General features: G+C 30.9%; 1 protein-coding gene across 19 annotated transcripts in view; it reads right to left on the reverse strand.

Annotated features, from left to right (window-relative positions):
- The window catches only part of RIMS2 (regulating synaptic membrane exocytosis 2), a 753,630-nt gene that overhangs the window by 334,391 nt on the left and 400,328 nt on the right, over window positions 1-18,911 (reverse strand). For 10 of the 19 annotated variants that reach the window (XM_062188143.1, XM_062188140.1, XM_062188145.1 and 7 more), the window contains 6 exons: window positions 18,163-18,230; window positions 16,216-16,335; window positions 13,824-13,923; window positions 12,913-13,036; window positions 11,246-11,292; window positions 9,011-9,123 (listed from right to left, as the gene is read on the reverse strand). In XM_062188143.1, the coding sequence (XP_062044127.1) occupies window positions 9,011-9,123; window positions 11,246-11,292; window positions 12,913-13,036; window positions 13,824-13,923; window positions 16,216-16,335; window positions 18,163-18,230 (572 nt within the window). Of the gene's footprint in view, window positions 1-9,010; window positions 9,124-11,245; window positions 11,293-12,912; window positions 13,037-13,823; window positions 13,924-16,215; window positions 16,336-17,835; window positions 18,045-18,162; window positions 18,231-18,911 lie in introns of all 19 variants that reach the window. The other 9 variants (XM_062188147.1, XM_062188136.1, XM_062188128.1 and 6 more) reach the window with 1 other exon arrangement.

An 18,911-nucleotide genomic window follows, 5' to 3' on the forward strand; every position in this document is an offset into this window, starting at 1 on the left:
GAGGTGGTTGACAGCTCAACAGAGCATTTAAAGTTACTTCTACCTCTCCCACCCCTTTTTGGACAAATTCCTATGTAGGAATAAAGGGGAAAATGTATAAATTTCAGAAATCATAATTACTATTCCTTATGTTAAGTCTTCATTTTACTCTTCATCTTGCCTTAAAAGTTTTTCTAATGGAGATTTTAAATACAACAATAGATGCTTGAAAACTGTTATTCAAATTGTAGTTAATACATCTCTTGCATCAAGATTATTTGTTTATTTACTAAAAAAAATTATAAATTCCATGGGGCCTACCTCTCACCTACTAAATAAGAATGAGGTCCTGACACCTGAATTATAACAAACCCTCATGTGCATTCTAGTTTTCAGAACCACTACTTTAGACTAAGGGATCAACAGCTTGAAGAAAAAAGTCTCCAATATTTGAAAGGGAAAATGTTTGACTATTTGTTTAGCTAACAATATTAGAATATGCATACAGATAAGAATAAGGGGAGCAGGAAATAAACTATTCTTGCAAAAGACATGAGTGGGGGGAAAAAAGAAAGAAATGCAGCAATGTCTCATTGTACATGAGATGAAAGGAGATGTTTTGGACAGTGTCATGATTCCTCTATAATCTGTGACCAAGATCAGATTAATTCCCATGATATTTTCTATCTCCACTAATAATAAAGTAACTTTATTTTTTTCCAAGATACCATCATCTTGGAGGACAAGGACATGAATACAACATACTTCAAAGAGAAAAATAAACCAAGAGCCTAAAAGAAAATTTTTAATAAACTTTATAATAAGAAACAAACAAATAATATTTATCATTATGAAACGAAGCTGAGAATTACTGAAACAAATTTTTGGTCTCTGTAAAAATCTTTTGCACCAAGAAAGAATTTCGTGGAAACTAAGCATTTGTTGCTATGTCAATACACCCATTTTGCCCAATAAAAATTATCAGAACTAAACATTTCAGCTATGTTTTATGAAAGTTTTGTAAAGAATATTTTTTTCAGATTTCCTTTACCTTGGAAAATCAAAAATATCACTTACTAATGCCCAATTCCTGTACAAACATATGTTAGGCATGTTGTATTCATATTTTTATAATGGTACTTTATTAAATTATAATTTAAAATTTACGAATGTCAAAATAATTTAGATAGGAAATAAGCACATTTTAATGTTACTGATTATTTGATCAAAATTATACTTTCTAATAAGCTATCTTAAACTAAGGGCTTGATTATTAGACCTAGGTTTTATTTATATTACAGGACTCACATGGAGGTTGCAGTTATTAGTACATATCCACTTCATATTATCAAAACAGATTTATAAATTTTATTGACCAACTTTTTAATAATGTTCCCAAATTTCTTATCTGTACTTATATAAGAAATGGTTAAAATGTAGCTTTTGATATCTTTATATCATTTTAACTGTTTTCATATAATTAGCATTCTAGCTTTACCACATAAGCCTTTTAATTTTCCTGAGTAGGACCTGAGCAGCACAGTATATTGTAAATTATTACAAGAATAATTTTAATTTTTAAAATTTAAATAAAACAACTGTTATTCAAAACCAACAATATTTTTTAAAAACATGCAGCAAAGCAAGGAAGGGATAATAACTACTTTTAAAAAAAAACTATGTTGACATTACTTTACCCTACAAGGGTTTCTTAATGAAAAGAGGCAAACAACTTGTACCCAAGTATTATAGTAAAATTAAGTGGATGGACCAGATATCAAGAAAATAAACCTAGCACATTGACTTTGGATTGTGATTTTTGTTCTTTCAAAGTAATATGCTTTCCAAACTTTGAACCTTATATTCAACATGCATATAATTCATAGTTTAAATAAGGTACAAATATATTTGCCAATCTCCTCAAAGAGTTACTGCTTGGAAAATGCAAGAGAATGTAGATGTTAAGTGATATAATGAATGATTTAAAGAGACAGCAACCTTAGCATAATAAAGGGAAAAATCAACAGAATATAATTAGCTATTTCTGTAAATGATATATATATATGTGGAATCTACATTAAATCTATGTTAAATGCCATTTTGAAACCTACAAGTTTTAGTATTTACTTAAACATATAAAATCACTAACAAAGATTGTCTCTTTAAATTTTTATTCAGTATTCTAATCCCCATGCAGAATTTTACAAGCTGACTCAGAAAATGATTTGAAAGTCAATAATATGGTTTGGAGCAACATACCAAAAAAAGTTTTCCTACTACGCATTTTCCAAAAACATACAAAGAAGGGTATAAACACGACTTTATTTCTATCAGGCAGACAAGGCCTTTACCTGAACCCTAGGAACAAAAGGCGTTGTTCTTCTACTAAGGCTTTGGCTCTGGTAAGCAAAATTAAAGAAAAAAGCAATAAAACAAAACCAAAAGGACAACACGCTAGAACTAAAAGACGAAAAGTAAAAACAAACACATACTACTAACCCTTAAATACAATTTTCCATATAATACGTATCTAAATTAAGCACTTCAATGTGATGGATAAATTAATATTATCACATGTTAAAATGCTACACAAAATATTAGCACTTGCTTAATAAAAATTTTAAAATGTACCCAACATAAGAATTGAGATTGAATTTAAAAATAACATATTGGGGCTCATTTATTCCAAAAGAATGATTGTAAGCATCACCTAACAATCAAGAAATTTCATATTTTACCCGTAAACATACTACAGTCGCCCCTCAACATCCAAGAGGATAGGATCCAGACCCATAAAATCAACAGATACCAAAATCAGTATGTGAATTATTTGCACACAATCTACTTATATCCTCTCACATACTATTAAGCTATCTCTAGATAATACACATGATCAAATATAAATGTTATATAAATAGTTTTGATTTTATGTCCCTTAGAAATAATGACAAGAGAAAAGACTGTACATGTTCAGTACAGACACAATTTTTTTCAAATCTTTTCCACCCAAGGTTGCCTAAATACATGGATGCAGAACCCATGGATACAGAGGGCCGTCTGTACATAGGGGGAAAAAAAAAAAACAGTCCCGAAAGAAATTAAATGAAAACACATTTGAGATTATTAGTAAATAGCCATCTACATAAATAATTGTGCAAATTCCCCAAAGTGATGTCTAACCAAAGCCTAAAAAGCATTAGCAAAGTTGGCTTTAAAATTTCTTAACACACCCACACACATACACACACTCACACTCTGAGAAATAGGGGTCCTGAATGCACTGCATTAATAAGTTGCTTAATATTTTAAGAATCTATACCAGAATCTAAAGATTAAACACCATTTATTATGTAGTACTTAAGATAACACTGTTTTTCCTTAACCATGCCTATTATAGTATGTCATTTCTTTGTATTCACAGAGTTTTAAAAAATGTTTTCTAAGCTTTTTTGACAGCTCACTTCATGTTTTTTGACTCACAATATTACTCACAACCCTGGGACACAATTGTTATTATCTATAGTTTATGCAGTAAGAAATAAAGACACACAAAAGAGGTAATCCTCACATACATGCTTATTCTCAAACAAAAAATTAAGAGTCTAAAGAAAAAAAAAACAGTTCCAATTAAAACACTGTATTTCAAATTATCAGAATGAAATCTAGTTTATTTTCTCTAATGACTTTTTGCTTTCATTTAAAAACCTTTTCCAAAAGATACCACAATAGTGAAAATGTGTCTTCACATGGGCCTGTGTTCCAGGGCATTTAATTCGGGTTTTCTTACCAAGATTCGCTTCCAGTCCTCACATTTCTTATGGATGACTTTCCCATATGCCAAATCATAAACTGTTAAAGTCTTCTTTCTGTAGCACGAATCTTGCTCAAATTAATCATCCTTAGACAGGTACTGTTTTAAGACATATATCTAAAACCCAAAGGCAAGCCCAGCACTGTGGCATAGCAGGTAAGACTGTCGCAGGCCCATATGGGCACCCCACTTCCAAACCTACTCCCTGTGGATATGCCTGGGAAAGCAGTGGAAAATGGCCCAGGTCCTTGGGTACCTGCAACCATGTGGGAGATCCAGAAGAAGCTCTTGGCTCCGGCCTTTGGATCAGCTAAGCTCCGGCCATTGCAGCCATTTGGTGAGTGAACCAGTGGATGGAAGATCTCTCTCTCTCTCTCACTCTCTCTCTCACTCTTTCTCTGTCCCTCCCTCCTTCCTTCCCTCCCTGTACCCCTCTGCAAATCTGCCTTTGAAATAAATAGATAAATTTAAAAAAAAAAAAAAAAAGGAAAGCAGACCTTTAGGAGCAGACTACCATTAAGCTATGAGATATTTTTCTCTTTTTCTCCAAAAATCTTTTTCGATGAAGATATGAAGGTCCTTCAAAAAGTCCATGAAAAATGTACTTACAAGATAAGTTTATCTTAGTGTAAAAAGAGTTTGACTCCATGCATAGTTTTTCTCATGATTTACATTTTCCCTGAATATTTTGAGGATCCCTCATATATTCACAGGAAGAAAGAAATGCCCAGATATGGAGTGTCTTACTGATGTCTGTCTGCATAAACCTAAGTGGATAATTACTTAACAAATGGGGAAGAAGATGTGTGGAATTCATAGAAATTAAACAGGCATGCTGAAGAAGGGTACCAACAAGGTACTCTAGAAATAGATTTTATTTTCCTTGCACTGGCATCTGTTCTGTTTTAGATCAAGTATATCAAGGTAATGAAATATTTTAAAGGTATATAGCACTTCGTAAAATACAATATTTACTTTAAAATGAAGAGTATTTTTAGATAAATTAATTCCATAACACAGTTTTCTTTCTTCTAAAATGGGTAGTGAACATAAACTTCTGAAATCCACCTTCTAAAATCTGTAGCAATTTTAGCCTAATCTTAATCCATGCATTTATACATTAAATATGGTTATAAAACTACATTTTTGTTTTGATAGTTTTTTAGAAACTGAGGCAGAAATCATGAAACCTCATTGTCTCTTGGTAAACACTAGATTGTTTTATATTTCTATGGATTCTAAATATTTTACACAAGAATGGTAAAGTACTTAGGGCTCTCAGTGTAACTAATAACTAATATTAATTCATCTATATTAATCATGAAAGATCTGCTAATATCTAAATCAATTCAAGCTTCATTGAAATGAAGAATCTGAATTTGTACACCATAGCTCATTTTGCATTTATATGTCATTTCCTACTATTTAATGAGTTACTAATCTTTAGGATACTCATTTCATGCCATACTTCTAGAATAACAAACTTATGACAATGATGTATAAAATATTAATGCTCAAAAAAAACCTTTCACTTACAGAGTTTTTCAAAGGCAATGGATTGTTAAAAGGTTATATGAAAGGTCTTAATCTATTCTTAAATTCCCTTTAAATGGGCATACAATAAAATGGATATTTACAATATTTAACAAAAGTGGACTGCAAAGAATATTTAAATAAAGTAACTTGAGGAAACATTGAACCAGAAGTCAACCACCTATCCTGAAGTTAAATAAAATATGATTTCCAACAAAATGAATTACCTGATGTATTCCTATAGAAACAAAGAATACTGAGCCTTTAATCACTTTTAAAAAAGAATTGGAAGCTATAATTTATGTAAACATCCTATCAAAAACTAGTCAAAGACTGTAAATTAACTTTAAAATATTAGGAATTTAAGAGTAACCTTCTGAAGGAAAAACTGTTAAATTATTATGCCCTGAGCATGAAACTATAAACAAATTTGGATTATATGTATATTTTTCCACATGAGAAATATCAGCTCATGAACTTACATAACTATATTAGGAAAATCAAATCACATGCCATACAAATTGCCTTTGCTCTCTGGTACTGGCAATTCATGATTTTATAAGTGAGGTATGGGTACAAATAAATTTTATAAGTGAGGTATGGGTACAAATGTAGAGTAAAAGTAAATAGGAATTGTAATGTCACCTTGTGACTTCTGAAGGGATTTCCCAAAGGATGATATAGATATAGATATAGATATAGATATAGATATAGATATAGATATAGATACAGACATATTTTTCTAACTTCTACATCATTAAAACAAATCAAAACTATCTACAAGCTGATACAGAAAGGTTTAAATATAAAAGGGAATAATTTAAGAATGACATTCTGGGGCTGGCGCCATGGCTCACTTAGCTAATCCTCCGCCTGTGGCGCCGGCATCCCATATGGGCACCAGTTCTAGTCTTGGTTGCTCCTCTTCCAGTCCAGCTCTCTGCTGTGGCCCGGGAGGGCAGTGGAAAATGGCCCAAGTGCTTGGGCCCCTGCACCCACATGGGAGACCAGGAAGAAGCACCTGGCTTCTGGCTTCAGATCAGACAGCGCCAGCTGTAGCGGCCATTTGGGGAGTGAACCAATGGAAGGAAGACCTTTCTCTCTGTCTCTCTCTCTCACTGTCTATAACTCTATTTGTCAAATAAAAAAAATGACATTCTACTTATGCCATTCTTTGATGAAAAGAATGATAATAAACTAAATATATTACATGACAGTAAAAACCATTCTATCTTTTTCACTTCTAATTTGAGTGAATAGCACTATCCTGGGTGTAGGGTCACAGTGTAACATATATTTCTTAAGTAGATAAAGTTTAATTTGCTAAAAAGATTTTTTGGGGAAGATCAAGAGATCAAGAATCAGAACATATTACTGTATCCTGCATATTGTAAGTTTATTTCTAATAAGTTAGTCTAACAAAAAAATTTGTCCTAACAAATATGCATATGATTTGGATTCAAGGATTTTCATGGCATCATTATTCATAATACAATAAGTTAGAAATAAGAGAAATGTGTTGTAATAACCAATTAAGTTAAAATGAAGTATTGAATAGCTACTAAAATGGTGTAAAAAGGAATTTTTAAAGACAGGAAAAGTTCACAATATGTTATTAGTGAAAAAGCAGGATTCAAAATGGTACATGCAGATGTATGTTACTTTTGTTTAAAATTTTATATGTATGATTACATTATTGTTATAGCTTAGCATCAGGATTGTGACATTTTTAATTTTTTCACTTCTTAGTAAATCACATTTTCAGCCATAATTTTTCATGTATGTGGGCGAATGTGTTTATGTGTTTAATTTCAAAACCTATGCAGCCAGAACTTTTATCGTCAATATATAGTGGACTCCATCCCTTCCAAGTCATAAGAAAATGAGACAAAGGTCTATATTTTAAATTGTAATTACAGGGATCTTAAACCAGTATCACTATAAATCTGAAGTCTATACCATTACATCATTGTACATACTTTTAGAAGTGAAACTTCAATTTTATATCATCCCCAAATATTTGGCAGCCTCATCTTTCTACCATATTGACTTTAAATCATGAGTAAAAAGTTGATTGCAAAATTTATCACAATTCATGTACTGTGTTCCTCAGCCTCTTTCCTTGTCCAAACTGTAATAAGATCCTGAGATTTCAAGTGAGATAACAAAGTAGCCTCCCCTTTATTATGGAACTCCAACTTCCACTGCCACCACCATAAACCCAAGCCATCCACACACACACACTGACACACATATGCACATTCATTATGTACTGGCAACATCCAATTCCCTGGAACATTATTTAAGACATGCTATTTAAATGGAGCCATAATAAAATACAATAGCTAACATTTATTAATATTTTATAACATGGTAAAATAAAATATATACATATTTGAAATTCTAAATGGCAACATGTATGCTGTCAATACACAAGTAAATAAGTAGAAAGATGCTACTTATTGTGGAGAATGTGAAAAAGACCATTGTTCTCAAATGAAAAAGTTCACTCTGTTTGTGAAAGAGAAAGGAAAAGAAAATAATAAAGAGAAGAAATTCATTTTAGTGAAACATATACAATATATTACTAGTATTTCATCATCTGTGTATATAATTTACTGTCACCTTTGTGGTCAAGAAGTTGCAGAATTTTTATTTTTATTTTGATTATATGTCCATGAATTCCTTTTAATTAATGAAGAAACTTCAGAAAAATTCAAAATAAAACCTTAACTCCCAAAAAATTAAAAGATATTTTGTAGTTGATTTAACAAAAATCTATTTCTCTTTTTCTGAAAATATTGACCCAACACAGAGTGATTTTTTTAACTATAACATATTTCAAATAGAAATATATAACAAATTCAACATCTGGATTTTAAGAACCTAAATAGTTCTCTAAAACTCAAGAAATATCAAATTTAGTAGTCATCAATATTACTTACCCTATTCACCTGAATCTTTCTAAAGTATAACTGAATAAGTTTAAATATATTGATAATTTTTCAATGGTTTATAAGGGAATGTCAACTAAACAAATGAATAAAAAAACAAACAAATTTGCAAAGCTCTTCTAAATGAACATGATATAAAATGCATAACTGATTTTTAAACTTATATGAGGAAATGTTCAAATAAGTATCTCACAAGGTGAAATCACCTGGTGTTCAGGAATCAGTTATATTTTGCCTCATTTATTTGGTTATATCTATTGACAAAGATGTCTAAAATATCATATGTTAGAGCAATAACCATACTCCAATGATTACTATGAAATATATCATAAATTTCTTTAAGTAAAGAAGATTATATATATATATATAAAATCTTAAATATTATCTTCATAAACTATATTTTTTATTTCTGTTAAAAAGCTTTGACAAATTACAGTCATTTTTCAATATAGACTAAAAATCATGACCTTCAATTATGGAATAGTACTAGATAAAAAATAATTAACTTTACAAAAATTTAACTCATTAAATTCTGGATAATGTAAATCTAATTAAAAAGCACTATAAGAAATAATCAAAATTGAATTTTAGTTAGTTAGAATTTTAAGAATGAAAATCTCATGGCTGCAAAAACAATTAGAATCTAGTAAGAACCTGGTCTACAAAAAACTAGTATCATATTTTAAAAATACCATTTGATATTCCAAAATAAATTCATTTAGAGATTACATACTGAAAGTTGTCCAGATAAGAACTGTGGGACATCCCTCAACATGCCAGGACTCATGGGAGAAGTAACGGAAATAGAAGGACGATCCATTTTTTGAGATTCAAATGAGCTAGAACCTGAAATGATAATTATACATGAAAATAATTAAAATGGTGCTTTAGTACTATTTAATAATCTTTACTGTACATCTTTTAAAGTACTAGTTTTTAAGATGTCCATAAAATATCACTATACAGACTATTTTCTTACCCAGAATGTTCCAAATATGTCTATTCTTAAGAGGTTTTTGGTGATTTTTCTTGGAAGCATAGTGCGGTTTAGGGATTCTCTTCAGGCCAATGTTGAATCATTTTCTGTGCCAGTTATAGCAGAAACAGACTTCTATCTTAGCACTTAGTCTGTTACATATACTATGTTCATATCTTAAAATAACATTTAAAAAATTTAAATAGAAACAAGAATAGCCATGATATAAATCAATACAGCAACTTGAAGGCAGTCTAAATTTGCAAAGCTCAGAACTTAAGAATATCCAAAATTATTAAAGTTTTCAAAAAGTAGTTTTTAAAACCATTTCTAAAAAAATTGCAGAAAGGAAGGGAGGATTATGGGAAAAAGATATAGAATAGCAGAAAAAGTAGAATCACAATACCCATATTTTACTCAAGTATGGGTTAATTTATTTCTGTGAAGGTGAAGGAACAAGCTGGAATGTACAAAGATATAGAGTTGATCAGATATTGGGGGAATTAGTGCTAACAATTTTAGAATATTCAGTTTAGCATTAATAAAATATTTACACTAAGCCTTTATGAGTGAGATAATAAAAATCATGTTTGAGGAGGAGGACTTTACCACTTATTTAAAGTGTGGATTTAATGAAGAGAAGTGGAAAATATTTCAGGGCATGATGAATTTAATGAGGTAGCAGTAGTAAAGGCAGTGGAAAAGGAATAAAAGGAAGAAATTCAGCAAATATCAGCACATAAGAAAATTAAAGCTGGATCGGAAGTGGAGCAGCCAGAACTCGAATGGGCACTGCAGGCAGCAGCCTTACCCACCATGCCATGGCGCCAGCCCCAAAGTAAACTTTAAAATTGTAGGAAATTTGGGGGTGAAACTCTTTGAGCGATGGGTATGTTTATGATTTTTTTAAATTGTGACCATGGTTTCATGGGTATATGTATATGTCCGAACTGACCTAATTTTCACTTTAATTACGTGCAATTTATTATAGCATGCCATAAGAAAACTATCAACAAATCCACAATGAAGACATTGTGATTTAAAGAACTCTTAAAAGTACTATGGAATTTTATACCTTTTGCCACAGTGACAGGAGATAATACTAAATTTTCCATCTTTGACACTGGGCTTCGCTGCTGTGCACCAAGGGAGGCTGCAGGTGGCTTAGCCTTTGGCAGTCAGTGAACATCCGCACTCCTGAAGCCCTGCGGAGCGCCCCGGGACTCCATGGATGCCGGGAAATAGCATTGGTGTCATTTGAAGACCTGGCTATGAACTTCACCTAGGAGGAGTAGCAGGGCCTGGACAATGCTCAAAGAATCCTGTACAAGGATGTGATGCTGCTGTCATTGGCACCAGTTTGAGTACCAGCTGATCCACATCAGACCTAACTCACTGCTAATGTTCCTGGGAAAGCAGTGGAAGATGACCTAACTGCTTGTGGTCCTTCATCCATGTGTGAGACTTGGAGGGAGTTGCAGGCTCTTGTCTTTGTCCTGGCCCAGACCTGCCCATTCTGCCCATTTGGACAGGGCTGTCATCCCTTCCACCCTCACTGCAACCCATTGGGAACAGCTCATTGAATCTGGTCAACTTCCAAGTGCTACTGAGAAGATGCCAACTTCAAATACCAAGATTTAAAGATAAATAAGTGCTTATGTGTACTTTTTCAAAAAATAACCCAAATAAAGGCAAAATAACCATTAAAAAAAAAACTCAATAAGGGGCGGGATGGGAGAGGGAAAGGGAGAAGGGGGCCACGGGAGGGAGGGAGGTTGGGGGGGGGAAGCCACAACAATACAAAAGTTGCACTTTGTAAATTCACATTTATGAAATAAAAAATAAAAAATAAATTTTCCATCTTTATATGACTATATACTTGATAACAAGTTTTTTATATGTCATAGTTCATACTAATCATTAAAACACACCATTGACTTCCAAGAAAAAATGTTATAAGTAATATTTCCTTCAAGAGTAAATGAAACTTACTGGATTCCAGTTGAGCATGTGTGCTCTCAGGTATTCTAGGTATGTCTCTGAAATGACATAAAAAGAACACAAGAAACTCTTTAAATCACTTAAAACAACTGTTGTTTTGATCATTGTCAACCTATCTTACAATAGGACAGTATAAAATGAAGAAAGTTATGTATGGTAAAGGTATCATTATATACACAAGAAAAAAGTGCTTTATGTTAATGAAAGTATTTAAAAGGAAATAAAATCCACATGATTTTGCTGTATATTTACAAAAATACATGCGTTATTTTCTATATACCTCACTAGACAAGTAGATATTCCAAAAAATTTTATTACACAAGCTTACAAATACACTTTAATTCTATTATACTCATTATTTTTCACCTGCTTTTTGAAATTAGTAACACTGAAGTGCAAATATAACCAAAACAAAATTTTAATACTCAGACCATAAATGAAACTTTTAAAATATCAAAATCTTCATTGAGAAGGCAAACATGTTACTTTTTTATTAATATAAAGGGGAGAAATTTAATATATTTCATAGGTAGAATTCTAAAAAGATAACCATACAAAATATATTTAATGGAAGAAGTAAATATCAATAGTTAAGGGAATTCAGAAAGTTATAATGAAGACTAGATGTTACTTAAAATGTTAAATAAAAATATGACTTCAGGATCCTTTAATATCGATAAATATTTTTATTAATGTACTTAGCTTATGCATTGTACTTTATCATATTATGAAGCTATGAAATGATAAAATGAAAACATATAAAATATTGTGTGCTAGATTCATTATTTTGAATCAGACATTTTAATGAAACCAAGTTACCAACCTAACTAGTTTTCTCCAGCAAAACAGAGGTAAAACTAACGCAGCCCAATATCATCATAAATGAACGAAAACTGGGCATTATTATTCTTCAACAAAGAATAGTTTCTGTGGACTCCACCTCAGAATGTCTTATCTTGAAAATGTATTTAGTACTTTATTATAAGTTTATACATTATTCTATTGTTTTTATTTTAGATATAGGTATGTCTTTTACAACATCATATAATATAAGCTTCTATAAATAAAATACTGCTGTGATATTTAATGAATAACTGTTATTGTTAAAGTGATAGGGTCAGATTTTTGCCAATTTTTGGATATTGTCAAATTAATATAAGCCACATATTACAAACCCAAGGAGTACTGTGGTATTTTTGGTCTGTCTATTCACCATTCTTAATTATTTTATCTGGCAATTATATGTACTACGGTCCTTTCTTATGTTTAAACTTTGTTTTAAAAAAATGTGAAATTTGTAAACTATAATTGATCATCATTTTTACAAGTAGAGGACCACAGTTAATGAAAATAAGTAACTGTTATTATGGTCTTCTTCCATAACTAATGACTCTGTAAAGCTACTAAGATAATAAAAATAATAAATACTTAGTTATTCATCTTATATAATTAATCATATAATTAATCATGAAGGAATGTCATGATTTTTGGCAGTGTTTTTGGTAAACAAGGAAAGGAGGGATTGTCTACAAAATAATATATTTTCAAAAAAAATAATTTATTTTCATAAGGCATTTATATATATTTTAGATTGCTCATTACAAATTGCTTAGTTTTAGCCAACTCTACACACAGATAAACTATTGAAGTTAACTTACCCAATAGGCCTTGAAACAACAAGCTCCACCTGTGGTTCAGGTTTGGATTCCAGAATGATGTTGTACACTTCCTCAAATGTAGCTCCTTGCAACAGCCTTCCATTCCATTCTAATACTTCATCACCTATAATGTGTGTCAACAATAATCTTAGAAAGAAACACTAATTCCATAAAATGCACTTGAAACAAGGGCAGTCTTTAGAATCAATGAACTCCATAAAATAAAATCACCACCACTGAATTTTAAAAAATACAGCAAACAGCACAAGTGACATAATATTTGATAACAAGGATAGTACATACCACCCAGAATAATGGCCTTAGCGGAAAAAATTACATAGACAGTATCACTATGTGATTTCTTAATGGAAATTCTAATTCTGGACATCAATCAGGACCAGCTGCTTCTTTGAAGAATTTTTAAATTGTACTCCAGGTTTCCCGATATCCATGCAACTGAGCACCTTTTGTTCTTTTGGGGGTTTCTGTTAACTGAAGTCTTTATTAAAAGCTTAATAATTAGCATCTTACTGAATCACCTTTAAGACACTCAAGAATCTTTCCATTAGTAACCAGTACCCAAGAGATCTGAGGTGACACATATTAGGAAATAGGCATTTATCTGTGAAGTTTGTTTCTTAAACTATGTTGGAATTTTTTTTCAAAAGAAAAAGAAGGCTTTGGGTAAATACAAACTAATACAAGATACATTTTAGAATATCCATCAATAAAATGTATGATCAATAAATATAAAAATTATTTTTAGCTAATACGACTCAATAAATTACATTTAAAACTTTCAATGAATAAAAAAAGACTTCTATTTCAGTGAAATGAACTTTTTGTTACAGGGCAGATACACTTGTAAGTGAGGGTAACTTTTTCATAATTACTCATGCTGAATATCTTACCTGGTCTAAGATGTCCTACGGTATCAGCTAAACTTCCTTTTTTAACTTTGGTAATAAATGCACAAAGCCGACCTGATTCAGTCATTTTCCCTCCTACAACCTGTTTAAAAGAGGAGAGTTTTAAAACGGGCATATAGTTAAAGTGAACAGTTGAAGACTCAAGTAAAAATATCTAGAACAGTTTGTAGCTTCTAAAATTATAATTTAACGTGCTGAAAATCATTTTTAAATGGAATAGCATTCTTATTAGGGGCTAAGTTTGTCCTAAGAGCTAACTTGTACATTTTCTAAATGTTTTTGCGATTTCATCCATATCTTTGAAAATGTTGCATGCCTTAGAAATAACTTAATAATTTTTAATTTGCGTCCTTTTTACAACCCACTTGGGTCATTTTCAGAAAGATATTATTATTTTTTTATTAAACTTTTATTTAATGAATATAAATTTCCAAAGTACAGCTTATGGGTTACAATGGCTTCCCCCTCCCAAAACTTCCCTCCCACCCACAACCCTCCCCTTTCCCGCTCCCACTCCCCTTCCAATCACATCATGATTCATTTTCCATTCTCTTTATATACAGAAGATCAGTTTAGTATATATTAGGTAACGATTTCAACAGTTTGCCCCCATATAGCAACACAACGTGAAAAAAAAATACTGTTGGAGTACTAGTTATAGCATTAAATAAGAGTGTACAGCACATTAAAGACAGAGATCCTACATAATATTTTTATTAAGATTTGCAATTAAATAAAATCTAGTTATAAATTTAAAATATTGTAATATAAAATATTTGTTGCTGCTACTATGACTATGATATACTATCAATTTTTCATTAGCAATCTTTTGTGCATATTATAATGCTCATAGTGGTGATTAATATTTCTTGATAAAATTAAAGCACTTTATTATTGCATGAGAAGTAATACAAATGCTAAACATTCTATTTTTATATTTATATTCAAATACATCTTTGAAACAAAAGTTAGGTATAATTTTGTGGACTCTTATGTGTATTTGTAAGATATAGACTCCATAGATCAATGGTTCTGATCAGCTGCCATTTCATCAATACATCAAATTTATAGTAAATGAAGCAACAGTAAATAACATCATTGACTAAAATAATTTTTCTTTTATATTGAGCACAAGATAAATGAATTTAAAAATCACTGATTTATCTTACCCAGGCAATTACTGCATAATTTCACTGAATTACAATTAATGGCAATTCAGTTAATATTAACTAATTTGATACAAGTTCTGTACATTAAATGTACAGATCTTATGGAGTTACACTCCTTTGTAAAATTTTTTAAATGCTTTGGCTTGTAACTTTAATAATAATTAATTATAGTGACTATAGTCATTATCATTACTGAAATCTCATTATACCAGGTATATTATCTAAATGCTTATACATTTCTTTATTTTATCCTATTTTAACAATTCAGTAAGTAGTATTATCTACATTGAATAGATGAGAATCTGAGGCTAAGAGAAGTTTCATTGCCTAATGTCATACAGCTAGTAAGTGCTACAACTGGAATTCAAGTCAAGAATTCTGTCCTTTACACCACCACTGTTCAAATGCTATACAGGTCTGATATGATTTAAATCCCATAGCTGACACCATCTTGAGATCATGGACAAATTATAACATCTCTCTAAGCCTATTTCTCAGCTGTGGTGAATGTTAAGTAAGATGATACATGTAAAATGTTCAGGTGAGCGCTTACCACATAGTAAGCACCCAAAAAATGTTAGTTGCTCAATTCCACCTATATTCGAAGTCTTTTATTATCTCTTACTTGTCTTCTTCTACAACTACTGTAGCAATGGCTTACCTCTAAAACATTTACTCTACATAAAAAACAAAAAGAACTCTCTATTTGCTATATTTACAAATACATTTCCGAGACTTCATAGCTAAAACATAAATCAATATTTATTTGATCTCTTAACATAACTATTTTGAGTTTCCAGACTTCAAACAATATTTTCTCTCTCTTACATATACACACATTTTACTACATTAATACAAATATTACATGCATATGTAATATACATATTATAATCCCTAAATTTGCAAATAGAGAAACTGAATAAAACTATCATTTTAAAAGAAAATAAGTCGTAGATATAGACTTAACGGACAAACTGTATAGGTCCTAATCAGGTTATTTTCAATGCCTTCCAAAATTATAACTAGTATAAAATTTGGGAATAAAAACATTTGTATATTGAATGTTAATATTTGTGAAGTCTTTAAAAGGGAAAAAAATTCCCAAAACTCATATAGTATAAATAGAAATAGTTAATAAATCCTTGCTTCTCTGGTAAATCTATAAAGTGATGCAGAGCCAAATTCTCATACAATTTATTACATACCTTCAGGCCAAGCATTGCTCCAGAATCTCTAGGTACACTTCCATCTTTTAGACGTTTATTTAATAAAATACGGCCAATTAAGCGATCTCCATCTTTAGATGGCTGCCAGGTCACAGGATGCTGACATATTATATTAACAAACAAAAAAAAATAAATGTTATTTTATGGAAAACAAAAATTGGATGTACAATCTCTAAATTTCAGAATTCCAAAGTGTTATGATTACACAAACCAGCTTGTGTTACAAACACTGATCAAAAGGGCTCATCACATTTCACATACAATCTCAATTTTATAATCAAGTCTTTTTCATAATACTGTTACTTCAAATTCATAGTTTTCTGACACAATACTGAAGTTATATAACTATACAAAATCTGAAATATCTGGAATAATTTTAAAAATATGTAAATTCTATGATCTACATGCTGAAGATTAATTAAAAAGTCACAGGCAGAAAAGATACTTTGAAACTACATTGAAACTCCTTAAAATCATAATTTCCTCTTTAAACATTTTTGAAAACTTTGAAAGACTATATTACAGTAAAATTTAAAAAGGCAAATAATATTAACACATAAAATTTGAACCTGTGATGAGAGCTTCCTTGAGTAATTTTCTAGACTTATTAAAAATAAATATAAGCCCCAATAATTTTCTGATTGATTCTGCCTGGGAGACACAGGCTTCATTCCAAAGTTTGAATCTTAGATTATATATCTCACTTTTTGTAGGGTCACTGATTTGTTCAGGTCTTTCTATTTTGCAAATTACTTTACTAGATAAATCAATGAAATGTGTTATTAAATAACCTTAAAAACATTAATAATTTATTTTTTTCAGGGCAGAACTAAGGTTTTATAAATAAATAATTACACACCGTTCCTAATGAATGATATGTTAAATACAAAGTAAATAATTTGTGTAATCATAGTATTTTCAGTTATCTAAAGGTAACATGCGTATCTTCATGCAAAATTTAGCAGGCAAAAATAAGTGCTAGTCAATCACATCCATATGGTAAAAAGATTTCAAAAGTCTTACTATACTAAAAGCAAAAATAACAAATATCAAAGCAGATGGCAATGGCTCTAATACTAACTAATACTATATTAAAATACTATGACAATAAAACAAAAGAGCAAAATGACAGTAAAGGGAAAAAAGAAAAACAACTTTTTCTGTGCAAACAGACCCAATAATCTCCCTTTTGCCTGGGATTCATACTATTAATTGAATTTTCATCCCAAGGAAAATATATGCAAGCAATCAAATAAGCCAATCCAAGAAAATTGTTTGTTACTTGTGATTTATAATAAATAACATTACAAAGTTCTTTCATGCAACCATTGATAAAACATTCCTTTGTTCCTGAGTTTTATTTTCATTTACTTAATTTTTGGTATGCTGTCAAACAATAAAAACAGCAAAGCAAGCACAAATTTTTTTGGTTGTTTTGTTTGGTTGGTTTTGTTTTGTTTTTCTTTTCTGCACCTTAAGAAATGCTACATTGACCCTTGAAATGTCCTGTCCTTTTCTTATGTTCTGTTTAAATGAGTGACAGAGAGCAAACGAAGACCAAATGAGCAGGGTAAAAGGCAGGCTCCACAATCTCAGTACCTTATCACTATGGCTATGCTCCTCGTTAAGGGTTGTGCTACTACAGGTATCTACCCCAGAATCCTTAATCTGAGGCTCAGACCATTCCAAATCCTCTTCCAAAGAGTGGCCACCAAAGTACATCATTTTCTTTTGTCTCTCAGACCTGGTGTTAGAGTCCGACAAAACTGCCTGCTCACTAGTTTTTCTTTTTCCCTTTTGACTGTCCCCTACAGGTGTGGGATAAAGAAAAAAAAAGATACAAAAAAGAAAACATGCAAAGGTGTAAATAAAAAGGAAAAGTGAAATGATAACGGAAATTATATAGTAAGGCTCCACATGTCTCACCAAAGACATTGGGGATGCCTCACTGCTATGCCAAGACGTATGGTCCAACCAGTTGTAATCCATGTCTCCTGTGAGCCAGACAGACAAAACAGTGCAGTAAAGGAGACAGTGGGGGAAAAGGACAGACAGAGACATTATAAACATTGCAAGCTGTGTGATCCTGTCTGGTTTCAAGAACCTTGTCTGTAGCACCCACAGCCTACTCTAACAGAAAGCTGAGAATCCAACTGAGTAAAATTCACAGAATGCGAAATAGATTTATGTATTCCAGATAGACTGTACCAAACAAAATTGCTACAAGAATGAAAATAGGCTAATAATAAACAGAAATCAAAACAAATAAAGAAAAATTATATACACTAAAAACAAAAAGACTATCAACTCTGCTTGTTACTATCTTTTTTCATACTAACTAAAGATACAAGTTTTCCGACAACATTCAATATTTAAGAATCCAACAGCGCTTTGCCAATAATCACTATTCCAAAAGTTGAATAATTCAAAGTTGTTCCTGGGATGCAGTATATTATTATTTATAATGTAAGCCTACAATAAAATTTGGGTGTTGAAAAAACTGGCTACATGAAATATTAATTTTGTTTGAAAATATCAAGACATTTACTAAATTTCTATTTGTAAAAACAAAATAAACTTTTCTTAAGTGTCATGAGTTACTTAATATTACTTTGAAACAATTTCAACTTTTTTCAAAAACTGTATTCTTATAAAAAGGAAATTTAAAAATAATT

This window comes from Lepus europaeus, chromosome 4, assembly GCF_033115175.1.
Source record: "Lepus europaeus isolate LE1 chromosome 4, mLepTim1.pri, whole genome shotgun sequence".
NCBI lineage: Eukaryota > Metazoa > Chordata > Mammalia > Lagomorpha > Leporidae > Lepus > Lepus europaeus.